General features: G+C 35.1%; 2 protein-coding genes and 1 long non-coding RNA gene across 3 annotated transcripts; 1 reads left to right on the top strand and 2 right to left on the bottom strand.

Moving 5' to 3' along the window:
• Window positions 1–670: 670 nt before the first annotated feature.
• On the bottom strand, window positions 671–3,140 carry LOC145614594 (uncharacterized). Its single transcript, XM_081669653.1, has 4 exons — window positions 2,891–3,140; window positions 2,385–2,481; window positions 1,080–1,134; window positions 671–978 (listed from the first exon to the last, which is right to left on the bottom strand). The coding sequence occupies exons 1-4, from the start codon at window positions 3,065–3,067 to the stop codon at window positions 774–776; spliced, it is 534 nt and encodes a 177-aa protein (XP_081525779.1). The 5' UTR covers window positions 3,068–3,140; the 3' UTR covers window positions 671–773.
• A 2,564-nt stretch (window positions 3,141–5,704) lies between these two features.
• Window positions 5,705–14,489, top strand: LOC145614088 (uncharacterized). The gene is made up of 8 exons (XR_014107049.1): window positions 5,705–5,845; window positions 8,078–9,599; window positions 9,720–9,880; window positions 12,264–12,680; window positions 12,822–12,942; window positions 13,098–13,253; window positions 13,325–13,466; window positions 14,244–14,489. It is a non-coding gene; the product is annotated as an uncharacterized LOC145614088 (long non-coding RNA).
• On the bottom strand, window positions 6,777–13,760 carry LOC145614087 (putative ABC transporter C family member 15). Its single transcript, XM_081669086.1, has 10 exons — window positions 11,295–13,760; window positions 11,106–11,192; window positions 10,394–11,029; window positions 9,704–9,868; window positions 9,318–9,612; window positions 8,781–8,995; window positions 8,045–8,350; window positions 7,369–7,432; window positions 7,047–7,286; window positions 6,777–6,921 (listed from the first exon to the last, which is right to left on the bottom strand). Exons 1-10 carry the CDS (start codon window positions 13,653–13,655, stop codon window positions 6,794–6,796), a joined length of 4,497 nt encoding a protein of 1,498 aa, XP_081525212.1. The 5' UTR covers window positions 13,656–13,760; the 3' UTR covers window positions 6,777–6,793.
• Window positions 14,490–14,501: the final 12 nt, after the last annotated feature.

Here is a 14,501-nt window from a genome sequence, read left to right as displayed (position 1 = left end):
AATGACAATTCTGTGATAAAATACGAGTTTAGAGCCGAAAATTTTTTTAAAAAGATTGTAATTTTTACATAATTTTCATTGGTGGACAGATGCTCGCTCATTAGATGACAATGATATATATTATGGTCAATTCAAAACATCAATGTTGATAAATGCAAAGAGGTGTCCTATTTCTTCCCGTTTCAGTGTCTTTTAACCACGACTTTCAGAAGGCAAATTAGGTGACTGATTTTATGGCAAATCTCGGCATGATTTATTTGTTCAATTCTTGTAAAAGTGTTCTCTTTCATCCAAAAGAATGTGCTTTGTACTAAGATAACCTGATTTTCATTTCCTTATAAAAAGATATGGCTAGAGAATAGGAAAAAAAAAGTCCCAACTCAGAACTACCGAACTAGCCAGGTTCTATTGATCATGTCCTCTTCCCAATAGTTGTACTTTGTCTTGAAGGTGTAAGATCACAAAGATTCAAGAACAACTTGCACAAGGTGCACAATTGCAATTTTTGTGTATTGGTGTCTATGGACTATGGAGTAAAGCTTAAATTACTTTGAGCATATTTATAAGGACTATTGGTATCTATGGACTATGGAGTAAAGCTTAAATTACCCTGAATGAGAACCAAAAATACTCGAGATGTATACAGTATACTACGTATATTGCAATCAGATGACAAGCATTAAGAAATTTTTTGATTTAAAAAATTGTACTCCGTATATATATGTACAGCTGAGATTACAACCTGAACAAATAGAGCAATTTACACTACATTGCTATTCTGCTTCTGAGGGTGTAGGTGAAAAATGCAAATCTGCAGCAGTTAGATGCTCAGCGTTTCCGTCAGTCTGATGCTTTGTAGGCTTTGGAGGGTGGTTAGATTCCCTTTTCAAGAAATGAAAACCCATTACATCCCTATACTCTCCTGTTCCAAGGCAGCGAGAGCAGTATCCAAGCCCACTGCCACCACATGTCCTGCACCTAAAAAAAGGATACTCTTTGTTCTTCAAATCAATCATTGCAAGGAAATGTCAAGGAGATGATCTGATCTACAGGAATGTGGGAAGAATAAGGCAACTCACCAATTTGGCCATTCCCCTTTCGGAAGCATGATTAAATCAGTGTAGTTTGTCCTGCCTGTGCTTCAAATGAAAATTAGTTCGTTAGCGAATAACCACTGTTCTGGCAATATACCTACACAGATGAATGAAGTAATGGCCTTAGCAGCTTTTTATTAATGCTCACACCAATTTTAGCCTCAATCCATCTTACAAAATTGATACCTGGCATATTCTCTCATTTAACAATAATCTCCAAGAAGCTTAATCTAGCTTCTAGCTAACAAGTCTAAGCTAATGCCTAAAAAAATACTACGTATACGATAATATTATGATTCTTAAGTTGGAGTTCCATGGAGCAATTTGTGTTATCACAATAACGAATAAGAGTAGTTACTGAGATTGGTACCCAACTTAATCACCTAAGATCTGAATCTTAATAATCACAAACACAAATATGTTGCTCAGACTGCTAGACCAGACAGCGAATTTCGACACCAGTCACATGACATGAGATTTTTTTTTTTTTTTTTTTTTTTTTTTGGCTTCTATCTATTCACCTAAAAAGTAATTAACTGAAATTATCCAAGCTATAAATTGAACTTGGGTAGCCCTTACATGGACTAATTTTTTTTCTAGTTGACAAGCAAAGTCTCATCACCTGAGATTTTTCTAAATACCAGTAGGAACCAGTTTATTCCTACCACGAAACAGCAAAAGAAGTAAAATCCGGCTATTCTAAACAGCATTGTAGTACAGTACTGTCTAGCCACAGCTCTATCAAATGCCCAGAAATCTGCTCTCAATATACATACAACTATACAAATATTCAACAAAGTATGTCCAGAGCTACATATATATAATCAGGAAACATGACGTCCCATGGAGTCAGTTTTCTTACCATTTATCAATAACAGCAATCTATATTGCTATTGAGGGAAACTTTATAATAGTGTTTACCAAATAAGAGTTTCCCGTCAGCTGTTATAAGAATTTGTATTCTAATCTATCTATGTAGTATGTACATCCAGCAGCCCGAAATTTCTGTTTCTAAGATTTTAGCTACTGACAATGCTCAACAATTCAAATTCCAATGCTTATTCAGCTCTAGATAATGTTCTCTGATATTATCTTCATATTGACTAATACTTACTGTTCTTTTCATCTTATGTCTTGTTCTATCTCTTTCGACATCATAACAATCATACAACATCATCCAGAAATCGTTGCAAATTAATGATTCTAATTACACTATGGACATTACAATTAACTCAGGGCAAAAGGAGCATGCTATAATCATATGCTACTCATAAGAGAGATGTAAGGTACCTCTTCCATAACATTGATTACAATCAACTCTTCCACTACCACCACAAACAACACACGACGGCTCCGGTTTTCTTCTTTTCTGTATCCGAACATTCGACTGTGAAACAGCAACAGGGGTTTTCTCAGTTAATTCCATGATTAATTTATCCATCCACATCCAATTAGAACAAAGAAAAGCTCATACTAATTCAATTCATCCAATGTCAAATACAAAATCAACTAGTATAGTCTTAGTCTAATAGTCCCATCAATTGCATTAACAGGAACATTTCAACTAGGTAAATTATTATGGTACAATTTTATTTTTTTAATGGGAAAATCTAACAAAGGTCCAAAACCCAGAAATTGAATATTAATTCGATTAAGATTATCAATTAACAACATCATGTTCATTCAGAAAATATTACATGAAACAAGAAACTTTAAATCCAAAATTGGGTAAACTGCAGAAAATACAACCGAATTAAACCCAGAAAAAAGATAGAGAAAGAGAGAAAGGGGTTGACCTGGGTGCGGACGATGAGGGAAGGTTTGGGGATGGAAAGAAGATGGGAGTTTGCAGAGTTAGATTGTGATTTTCGAGGAAGAAAATCATCTGAGTTTCCAGATGTTGAACTTGAAGAAGAAGAAGAAGATGATAATGCTACAAGTGTTATTCTTGGCATTTGAAATGCACCCACCATTCTTTCTCACTATACTAGTCAACTGCTATTGCCACTTTGTTGCATCTAATTTGTTTTTGGTTATAGTAGTTTGTTTTGGTAGAGCTGTAGAGGGATACTTGCACTCAAGGGATATCAAGATTTTATGACCGAGTAAAGCTTGAATCACTTGTGAGAATTTTACCTTAAATTCTTAAAGTTTATGTTTTGGAATGACAGAACCTAGAATATTGGGAGGAAGGGCATGTTCACATTTACTTAATTTCAGTTCAGTTCAGTTCTTAATTTCCCTCTCACATAAAATATTCATTTCAGCTCAATTCAGTTCAGTTCAGTTCCAATCAGTTCAGTTCAGTTCAGTTCAGCTCAGTTCAGTAAATGTGAACAGGCCCGAAATAATCCCCTAACCCCACACTCTATTATCAAGTATCTGACTCGTAGATATCAAACTAAAAACAAATAATGGGGGTTGAGGTATGGCTAGTGGCAAGAAACTACAAGTTTAATTATACACTCTTGTTAGGGTCAGAGATTTTACGATCGTATGTTGGTATATTCAAAATTTGTCTTAAAGGGTCACAATACATGCACCAATGCACAATACATGATAGTTTGTCTCACACCCACGTGAAAACTTACATGGAAGTTTATTCAATTAGGCAAAACAGAGTTGTGTGTTGCCAATATTAAATTACAACTTGGTTTTCTTTTCTTATTTGAAATAGGCGGTAATGAGTTTGGTTAGTGCAAAACAAAATCAATGAAGGATAATATTCGAGAAAGCAATAATGAAGATAAACAAAAACATACAAGGATGTACGTGGTTCAGTCAACTTAACCAACTCCACAATGGGGGATTCCGAGAGCTTTTCTTCACTATAATGGAAGGAAACAAGGAGGAAATTATAAAGCTTACAAAGGATGAGTTAAACTCTAGTGTAACTTTCTCTATATATATGGAGACTAGGTTCACCATACAAGCTAGGGAAGTGTACAAGTAATAGATGCATGTCACATGTAATACAAAAGTACATGTTCACAAAAGTCAACACTTATAGAGCAAGTAGGCTAGTCATCATGACATGCAAGACTAGACTATAGGCATCATCATGACATACAAGACTAGACTGTAGGCATCATCATGACTTAAAGTTATCATCACATGCAAGATTAGACTATAGGCATTATCACATGCATAGATTTAGAGGGAGGCCATTGGATGACTAATGACCTGGTCATGAGGAGAAAGAAATGAACTTTTGATATTAAAAAATTGGAAGAAAGAAAATAAGGGAGGTGAGATGGTGATGACTCGGTCATTGAATTGACAAAGACAAAACTTTGGTCGTGACTCATGAGTATAATAGTTGACAGGTGACAAGATACTATTAAAAGGAAATGGGAACTTGCACGTTGTACAGACTAAAGTTATTTTGGGCAATTATTGGGAGTATGTGGTCATTGTTGACCATGTGATTTGGTTATGGATGAGTGAAAAGAGAGAAATTATATAATAATTCGTGACCAATACTTTTTGGTCATCCATTGAGTATGCTCTAAAGTCCACTAACATCTCCTACCCATACACTTATCCGCTTCGCTATTTCCTCTTTAAACTTGACGTAATCAATTGAGTCACACATTAACACTGTTGAAAAGCCACATCAATTAATCAATATACCTATACTAAAGGCGAAACCAGAAATGACACTTGTCATAATCTGGTTAAAAATTTTCCCTCCAAAAGGTCCTCTTTTTTTTTTTTTTTCAAAGCTTCTTAGAGAAGTATTTAATTTAATACTTACTTTACAATAATACTTCTTTTCTATTTGGCAAGTACATTCATTTTTACACATTCAACAAAGATTTATATATTTATTTATTTTATGACGGGAACAAAATCATATAATACAATAATGTAATATTATCTATAACTTTGTAATGTAATCCATGGTTATTTTTATTAGTCGTGCATGCATTTCTTTCTCTGTTTTCTTTAAGATTCAAAAAAATTGTAATTACAGAACATTCATTCTATTTTGCAATTTGATATAATTTTTTATAGTAAAATGATTGTATAAAACTAATGATAATCATCAATATACCTATACTAAAGGCGAAACCAAAAATGACACTTGTCATAATATGGTTAAAATTTTTCCCTCCAAAAGGTCCTCTTTCTTTTTTTCTTTTTTTTTTTTTGTTTTTTTTTTCCAAAGCTTCTTAGAGAAGTATTTAATTTAATACTTACTTTACAATAATACTTCTTTTCTATTTGGCAAGTACATTCATTTTTACACATTCAACAAAGATTTATATATTTATTTATTTTATGACGGGAACAAAATCATATAATACAATAATGTAATATTATCTATAACTTTGTAATGTAATCCATGGTTATTTTTATTAGTCGTGCATGCATTTCTTTCTCTGTTTTCTTTAAGATTCAAAAAAATTGTAATTACAGAACATTCATCCTATTTTGCAATTTGATATAATTTTTTATAATAAAAGAATTGTATAAAACTAATGATAAATATTGAAATTACCGTGCATGGCACGACATCTAACCTAGTTTCTAAATATATAGAAGTAAATACAAGTAACTTAAGTGAACCAAAACCAAATGTTAATCCATTGTCAAATGCTAAAATATTACATTTTCAAATTTCCTTTCTCATTGCCATTTGCCATCACAACTCACAAGAACTCATCTTCCTCCCAAGTCACGACCCCAAACCCCAGAATTTCTCTGGTTTTCCTCAGTAAATTGAAGTGATGCTGAATCTTTTGAAGGTAAAAGTTACCAATTTCATTAAAATTAAACAAATTCGTTTCATACTTTCATAATTTCATTCATACAATTCTGTTGGGTAGCATTCCATTTTCTTGTATTATGTATGTCCACTTGAAACAACTAATTGTTATCCAAATTTTGACCCCTGCTCTTTCACTGAATTATTAGTTCTTCAATTTTATGCATTTTGTTAATTGTTTTTTTTTTTTTTTTTGGGTATTCCACCCGGACTGACCCGGTTCACCCATTGGGCTAATCCGGATTCGGGATCGTGTACGGGTGGTTAGGTTCCAGTCCCCTCCCAATTGTTGTTGCAGGGGATCGAACACAGGTCCTCCCTACCTTGTTGTTGTGTATATGCTCTCTGGTTTAAATTTGAATTGAAATTCATGAAATTGCATAGGATGGGGTTTAGGAGGGCATTGAGCAGCTAATTGGTTGATAGCATTGCCCCCATTGATCCCCCGGTAGCGGGTTCGAGTTATGTTACCCCCCTTCCCGTAAATTGATTAATGTCGAAAGATAACCTGAAATTTTCATACTAATTTGATTATTTCAATGTTTGCTAAAATGTCTCATTGTTATATATCTAAGGTGCAAGTTGCTTGATTGCTATGCTAGTATGTTGTAAGGTTAAACAGTGTAATCCTATATAGTTAAGTGAGTGGAAGCTAAGTCGAAAGCGTGAACTCTTGCAATAGAGGCTTTTAGAGTGTATCTTAGTACAAATTTCTAGGAATGCTATATAAGGGCTACTAAGCACGGCAAGGGAGGTACTACATATGATGATGCATAACTTCTAGGAACCTTGAGAGATTGTTGTATTGCATGATTGTCTTAGCAGTCTTGTTTTCCTTAGGTTGCTCTTTGGTCTTGGTACCTTGCTAGATTTGTTGCTAACTCTGTTGCTTATGAATTATGATGATTTACTTCATGGTTTCAAGCTTTCAACCTTCAATTTTTGCTGAGTTGTTGAAAGTCTGTGATCTTGTAGAGTACTCCCTAACCAAGCGTGAGAAAAATGAATCTTCTCTCTCTAAGAGCTTTGATGGTGAATCATATTCTGCAATCCTTCCTGTTTTTGCCAAAACAAACTTTCTTATTAATTATCTTGGTATTTCTCACCTCAAAGAATTTCAAAAAAAATCTGATGTAAAAAAAAAGTAAAAGTAAAAATAAAAGGAGGGGCTTGAAAAATACCATCACTGAGGACAAGGACTAGATCACTATCAACAACTGTGTGTATTCTGTGAGCTATTGTGACAATTGTTTGTTCTCTGAATTCTTGGTTGATAATTTTTTGAATTACACCATCAGTAGCAGAATCAACTGATGCAGTTGCTTCATCTAAAACCAAGACACTACTGTGCTTTAGTAGTGCCCTACCTAAGCAGAATAATTGTCTCTGTCCAACACTCCAATTTTCACCATTTTCAACCACTGAATATAACATACAATAAGTTAGATTTTTTAGCAAAAACAATTATTAATTACTTTTTTTGAAAAAGTCTGATGTATTCACCTGTGGATTCCAACCTTGCTTCCTTAGCCCGTACAAGGTCTCCTAGTTGGCATTTGTCTAGTGCCTAAGGATGCAGAACGAGGTTTTACTGATTAATTTTTATACGGTTTTTTCACCACATACCCTTGAGTTTTTTGTTTATTCACCATATACCCATGAAAATTTTCAAATTCACCATATACCCTTAAGTTGTTATAAAAATTCACCGTATATCCTTAATGAAAATAAGATGAGTAGAATTTGGTTAATTATACATCGAAATCACCTTAGATATCTCCCTTCATCCCCAAAACAACTCTTCTCGTTTCTCTAGCCCAAGAAACCACTCCAAATCTCCATAACCATAACCATATAAATAATTTTGAGGATTAGAAAATGAAATTTAGGGTAATTTTGGGGTGCAAAAAAGGAATGTTGGTGGTTTCGGGGGCAGAGGAATGTATTTAGAGTGGTTTCGGTTCATAATTATCCCAAATGATTGACGAATTTAACAATAATAAGTCATCAAGGGTATATGGTGTATTTTTGTGAAAACTCATGGGTATATGATGAATTTTAAAAAGTTCATGGGTATATGATGAATAAACAAAAAACTCAGGGGCATATGGTGAAATATCCGATTTTTATATCTACCTATGAGAACAAAACAATATAGCAATTTATTAAATTATATTACCTCCCATATATCATTATCTGAATGCTGTTGCAGTGGGTCAAGGTTTATTCGAACTGTACCATCAAACATTGTTGGATCCTGGGGAATGATGCTGAGCCTTGATCTCAAGTCATGAAGACCTATCTTGCAGATATCTATATCATCAATTATAATGCTCCCCTCCGTTGGCTCCACAATGCGGAACAAAGCTTGTATTAGTGTTGATTTTCCGCTGCCTGTCCTTCCTACCACACCAATCTTCTTCTTCCCAGGTAATGTACATGTTATGTTTTTCAGGACGGAGGGAAGATGTTCAGCATAACGTATCTGCAGCATCATGAAATTGGGACTGATTATTATCACTTTATCAGAGTTATTTATTTTCTGCTAATTATTATTCATACTAATTTCACTGAACTGCTATGGTTGCTTCTTATATCTCCCAAATCTTGCATGGTTGCTTTTGACTCAGAGATTAAGATTGAATATTGAGAGTGGGTAGAAACAATCACAAGTATTCTACAGTGCTGGCTTAAAGCCAGAGAGGGTGGATAGACAAAAAAAAAAAAAAAAAAGAGTAAGAGAAAGTGACTTGAGAAATAAACAGTACTCGTACTAAGAACAAGCAGGTAGAGTGATTAAACCAGAGATAGAAAGTGCAATATGTGTTCTGGGACATTCAAGTAGAAACCATACAAGTTTTTGTGGGGCAGAGGAAGTTTGGACTTTTAGCTCAATTAAACCTGCAGCAGCTTACCTGTAAATTCTGGAAAGTGATTGTTCCAGTAGTTGGCCAGTTTTTTGGTGGTCTGCAATCGTCAATGATCAGAGGTGCCTCACTATTAAGCTCTGTGTACTGAAGAACCCTTTCCACTGAAATCATCTTATTTTCCACATTGCATATATTCCATATGACTGAAGCTTGCATAACATTCAAATTTATTCCATATGTCACTGCCAGACCTGCAATGCCTGCATAAGATTCCAAAACACATTAGCTTTTCTTCAATGATAATTTGGTGTACCTCATGTAGTTAGCTGTATAGGATGATGATATTTTCAACAAACAGTAAAGTAGGTCTTATTTGTCAATTCACAATTTCTAATTAGTTTGGTAAAGACGAAGCGCACAGGTAAGTTGACCGAGTTTCAGATCAAGACCTCAGGTAAAGTCTCCTAGAGGCTTTTCTAGTACGGTTTATTGCCATGCATATAAAAAAAGTCTTAATCACTAGACAATGCAAATTTTGTATTCATTCTAGATTTGCTTATCAGATTGATCAAGAATGCTTACTTGGATTTATGATTCCATCTGGAAGAGACACTAGCAGAACCAATGAAAATGCAAACACAAAGTTAGATAATTGATTGAGTCGGAATGAAAGCCACTCCATTGCTGATACATTGTGAAACCATGCTCTTGTATATCCATCTACTAATACAAGGTTTGCATTGATAAATCGTTCCTTATGGTCAAATGCACGTATTGTTGCTGCCCCTGAAAGTGATTCTCCAAAATGATGTAGGATTGGAGACTTCTGTATTTCAGATAATCGTGCTAGCTCCCTTGCAGTTGGTATGTAGTATTGCTGCAAGAAATATCATTGCATTCATGATTGTAATCATCTTCTTAAGATCATCTTTGTAAAAATTCTGTATTAGGTATTAAGCACTGCTTACCTTATAACATATGCAGATTGCTGTTGCTGGAATGAAGATGAGAAAGACCTCCCATGCGACCTGTGACATGACTGCAATGGTGCCCAGAAGCTGGATCACTGAGAAAGCTGCCGAAAACAATCTTTGTGCCATTTCCAAGTCCAATACACTTTGGTCAGATGATGCCTGCATATGAAAGTAAGTGTTAAATTTAACATACAATTGCGTTTTTTTCTTTTTGATATACAATTGCCCTTGATTGTTTTTGAACATAAATCTCTTTGTTGAATTTTATTACTCAGGTGGAAATGGATTAAGTAAATGCTTGTTTAATTTAGTATTATAATTATTTTTTTGTTTAATTTAGTATTATAATTATTTTTTTCCTTATCAGTATAATTATTTGTAGACATAAGTATTCCGAATAATATTCTTGATCTGAATGATAAAAGTAACATACTCTGTTAAAAGAGATGAAGGTGTGGAACAATAAATTTGCTCATGTAATACAAACAAATGAGAGAGAGAGAAAGGGTGGGTAATAATGGTTGTTATCAAATGTGAACTAGGGTAATTAGGGCATTTTGTGTGTGAACACAAGCAAAAGGTGAATAAAGCATACCAAATAAGGAAATGGTGCAATAATATGCAACTTTCCGAAAAAGAAAATGGTGCACTTAAAAAAAACGCAATACGTTGACTAATTCTTACCCTGTTCAGTATTCTTCCAGTTGGAGTTGAATCAAAAAATGACATTGGAGCTCGGAATACACTGCGTAGCATGTTCTCAAAGAGTTTCTGTGCAGTAGAAAGGCCTGCGTATGCTGATACTGATGCCCGTACTAAGACAAAAAGCGAGCTTACAATAGAAAGAACGGCATACACAAGTAAGACATAGTCCATCTCAGCTATAGGTGCAGCATCACCTGAAGTTGGACAAGCCCATGCCATCCAGTAATTACTTGCTATTTGCAACAATTGAAAAGATGACTGGGCTAAAAGTATCACCGGAACCAAAATACCATGTTTCACCGTGGTAAGATAAGCCCAATACACTTCCTTCCCTATACTTCCTATCTTTCTTTCTTCATCCTGTATCAACCTCCCTTCCTTCTCTTTCATTTCTGGAGAAATGTTATCGTCTTCTTTATTCCTTGTTTGAATTTGTTCAGCACTTGAATGTCTATCTTGTGGTAAAGGGCTTTGAATTCTATCAGAAGCACCTTCAACAGAAAGAACAGATTCTAGAGCTTGACTATGAGCTCCAACCAGAACTTCAAACCCGATATTCTGTTTTAAGAGTTCCTTAAAACTTCCTGCTTCTGCGATTCTTCCATCTTGCATCACCTATTCATAAGAAATTTCCTCATGAATTGATATATCTAGCTGAGATAGTGCATAAAACTTTGCTGTGATAGCGTACCAGAATGAGGTCTGCTGCTGGTAGAAATTCTACTTGGTGGGTCACATAAAAGATGGTCTTGTCTCTTAGAACCTCCATCAGACATTCCTGTTTATTGGGAATTAGAACACTGTAAGAGAATGAAGTAATCACTACGTAAGACTCAAAGAGTTAAACAGTATTTGACATTATAGTCTTACAAGTGCTTACCTGAAAAAGTTGTGTGCCTGTGTGTGCGTCAACTGCACTAAAAGGGTCATCAAGCAAATATATATCTGCATCCTGGTATACTGCACGAGCAATTTGTATCCTTTGTTTCTGGCCTCCGCTCATATTAATACCTCTTTCTCCGATATCTGTTAAGTCACCTTGTGGGAAAAGCTCAAAATCTTTTAATAAAGCACATGCTTTGACTGTTCTGTCATACTTGGCTGCATCATAATGATTACCAAAGAGTATGTTCTCTTTAATATTTCCTGACAGTATCCACGGGGTTTGAGGAACATAAGCCTTAGAACCGCTAATCTTCACCGTCCCAGAGATCTTAGGAATTTCTCCAATTAAGCCAGATAGCAAACTGGATTTTCCTGATCCCACAGTTCCACATATTGCTACTTTCATTCCCCTTGTGACCTGCAAGTTTATTTTATCTAGGGCGGGTGTTCCTGAAGTAGGATCCCAGCTGAATTTCCCCCCTTCTAAATCTATGGCATAGGGTGTTTTATCTTTTGAGACAAACTGAACTGCTTCTTGCTGAATTTCTTCTCCTTGGAGGTAAGAAGAAACCCTATCTGCTGATACTTTAGCTTGTGTTACAACAATGAGCAAGTCTGGCAGACTATATATGGGATCTTGCAACATACGAAAGGTTGCTAATGCTGATAATACGCTACCTGCTGTGAGTGGAATTCCCATTAGAAGACAAGCTCCAAAAGTTATTATAGAAATAAAGGTAGGTGAACCCCAGAAAATGAAGGCTCCAACCGCCCCTAGTCGCAATGACTTCCATATACAAGAAGACTCTATATTTCGTAAACTTTCTAGCTTGTGAAGAAATTGATTGTCCCATGCTTGAAGTTTTATTGATTTTATGTTAAACAGGATTTCTGAAGTGGCTTTCATCCGAGCATCTTTAGCATCCATGATCTTTAACTGATATTTTTTCTGTGTTTTTGTTAGAGGTATGTTGCAAGACATAACAACTAAAGTCGCAGCTAGTCCTGCAAATGACCCCAACCCTAGACTTGTATGCAGAACATAGATGGCTAACGATATTTGTACTGGTAACATCCATATAGTGTTTACATGCCATGCAAAATCTGCGATTCTTTGTACGTCAACACTCATGTAGTTGATTATCTCCCCACTGGTGTGACTCTGTTTCGCTTGATGTGACAAGACTAAGCCCTTTTGATATATCTGAGTTATCAAAGCATTTCTAAGTTGAAGCCCTAGTTGACGAGCCCCAAAGATCCATTGCCTTTGTGATATTGTCTCCACCACTTTGGCCCCTAGAAAGCCTAGAGCAAGGAGATAGCCAGTTTTTAGGCTGCTGTGTTTCTTGTCACTGAGGAAAGCCACAAAATCGTTGATTAGGTATGGACCAACATATGAAGAAAACGCACTTATTACCGCAAATAAGGCATTTATTGCTGCTCTTTTCCATGCTAATTGGAAAATTGCCTTATACACGGATGTGGTATTCGTGATTCCTTCTTCCTCTTTGGCTTGTTTTAGGTTTTCATTGAAGCAATGAGAGAGAAAAGCAGCAGAATCTTTCACTTCAACATCTGGGATATCATCCTGCTCAAGTGGCTTCTTTTTCCCAATGACAAACAATGGGTTGAGCCATGAGAAGGTAACAAGATCAAGAAGAGTTGCTTTGCTGTAAAGTGACTCGTGTTTTCCCTTAAATTTATTTCCAGTTTCTCCATTGAGAAGTGGTTCTATCAAATTGCTTCTTGCGTTGTCATGCACTATTCTCATCTTCCCTTGAATGGAAATTACCAACAGGATGACTGACGCAAAAAAGCCGAGAAAATCTGCATACTCTTGAATTCTAAGCTGACCATGATTGTCCATTAAAAAATTGATATCAATGGCAGTATGACAAGCTGAGATCAAGAAACTGCAAATCCACCAGAATTTTAAAATTCCCGGAAAAATGAGGTAATTCTTGGCTAAAATCTTGCACAATACAATTATTGCGATCATCCATGATATTACCTGCATTATTTCAGCTGAGAGAGCAGGAAGATAGTGACTGCACGGAGTCTTGTTTCCTTTTACCAACAAGATTATAGAAGCCAAGTGCAAAACCAAGAGCAAAGTGGAAGAAACAATGCTAGCTTTCGAGCAAAGGCTTAATCTTGCATTATCAGGGTACATTTCTGCATCCTTTTCTGTTTCTTTTGTTGTGTTCATGTGTACTGCATTTCCCTTTTTTCTGATGAAGTATAACAGTAGAATCCCATAGAACCCCAGCAGCAAAAATATGCTGATCTCTTCCCACAAGCATGGAGACTTCAGCTGTTCCCATGCTGTTGGTTTCAAGAGCTTTAAATCTGCCATACGAAACAAAATCAATTCGTTGATTATGCTTGAAAATTATAATCTGAATACTAGTATAAATGCCTTTGAGTTAGTAACTTAGTACTCCCCTTGTTACATAATGTAGGACCTTTTAGGCTGTGACGCAAGTTCTTAACTGTTGAAAAGAGAAGGTCAATTGATTACTACATAGTAGTCTATACCTACACATTAAGGCATTGAGTTCTAATTTATATTATGCTTTAATACTCCCTCCATTTCAATATTTCATATTATGTCCATCTTTTTTTGAAGTGTTGCCATGTTTCTATATGACTATATGTAAGATATATTGCCTACGGCGCAAGCAGAGGTTAAAGTGTTCATAAAAGATAGTACTCCATAAATCCCTAATAATGATGCAAAAGTTGCCTATTTATACTTGTATATTGTAGAGCTACTATTGATAGGAAAACTTATCAAATTTTTTATTGTGCCACTAGAATTAGTTTTGATAAGAAGTATTGCTTTTGTTCCTCTTAGTTATGTTTGTTCCTTCTTTTCCATTTCATTTACCCAAATATTCCTAGATTACCATATTAAGATCATTTTTTTTTTTTTTAATTTCAGGCTATCGAAAATACATGTAACCATTCGCATTAAGGTGTTTCAGTCTTTCAGATGAAGGGATCGAATTACTCCATCATGTAGCGCGAATCCAATTATATGAAGAGCAGTACTCCCAACTTTAAACATTGTAGTTTGAGATGAAGCTTAATCTTTTATGGATATTTATAAAAATTGTTTAACCTTACTGTATATGAATTTTATGTACAAGCACCCATATATACAAATCATATTACAATATTTTGGCCATATGATCAATCA

The sequence above is a fragment of the Chenopodium album genome, chromosome 25 (assembly GCF_948465745.1).
Source record: "Chenopodium album chromosome 25, dcCheAlbu1.1, whole genome shotgun sequence".
Classification (NCBI taxonomy): domain Eukaryota; kingdom Viridiplantae; phylum Streptophyta; class Magnoliopsida; order Caryophyllales; family Amaranthaceae; genus Chenopodium; species Chenopodium album.
Note: the sequence above shows the minus strand (reverse complement) of the source record. Positions and strands in the feature narration are given on the sequence as shown.

Bases quoted from the DNA above. Each gene is read 5' to 3' on its own strand.
- LOC145614594 (XM_081669653.1), bottom strand. From the start codon at position 3,067: ATGGTGGGTGCATTTCAAATGCCAAGAATAACACTTGTAGCATTATCA. The intron at 2,482-2,890 runs GTCAACCCCTTT...GCTGTTTCACAG, and splicing joins CCCTCATCGTCCGCACCCAG to TCGAATGTTCGGATACAGAA. The intron at 1,135-2,384 runs GTACCTTACATC...TTTGAAGCACAG, and splicing joins TAATCAATGTTATGGAAGAG to GCAGGACAAACTACACTGAT.
- LOC145614087 (XM_081669086.1), bottom strand. From the start codon at position 13,655: ATGGCAGATTTAAAGCTCTTGAAACCAACAGCATGGGAACAGCTGAAG. The intron at 11,193-11,294 runs GTAAGCACTTGT...CCCAATAAACAG, and splicing joins CAGGCACACAACTTTTTCAG to GAATGTCTGATGGAGGTTCT. The intron at 6,922-7,046 runs GTATTTTTCAAG...TGGCAAAAACAG, and splicing joins AGTCCTTGTCCTCAGTGATG to GAAGGATTGCAGAATATGAT.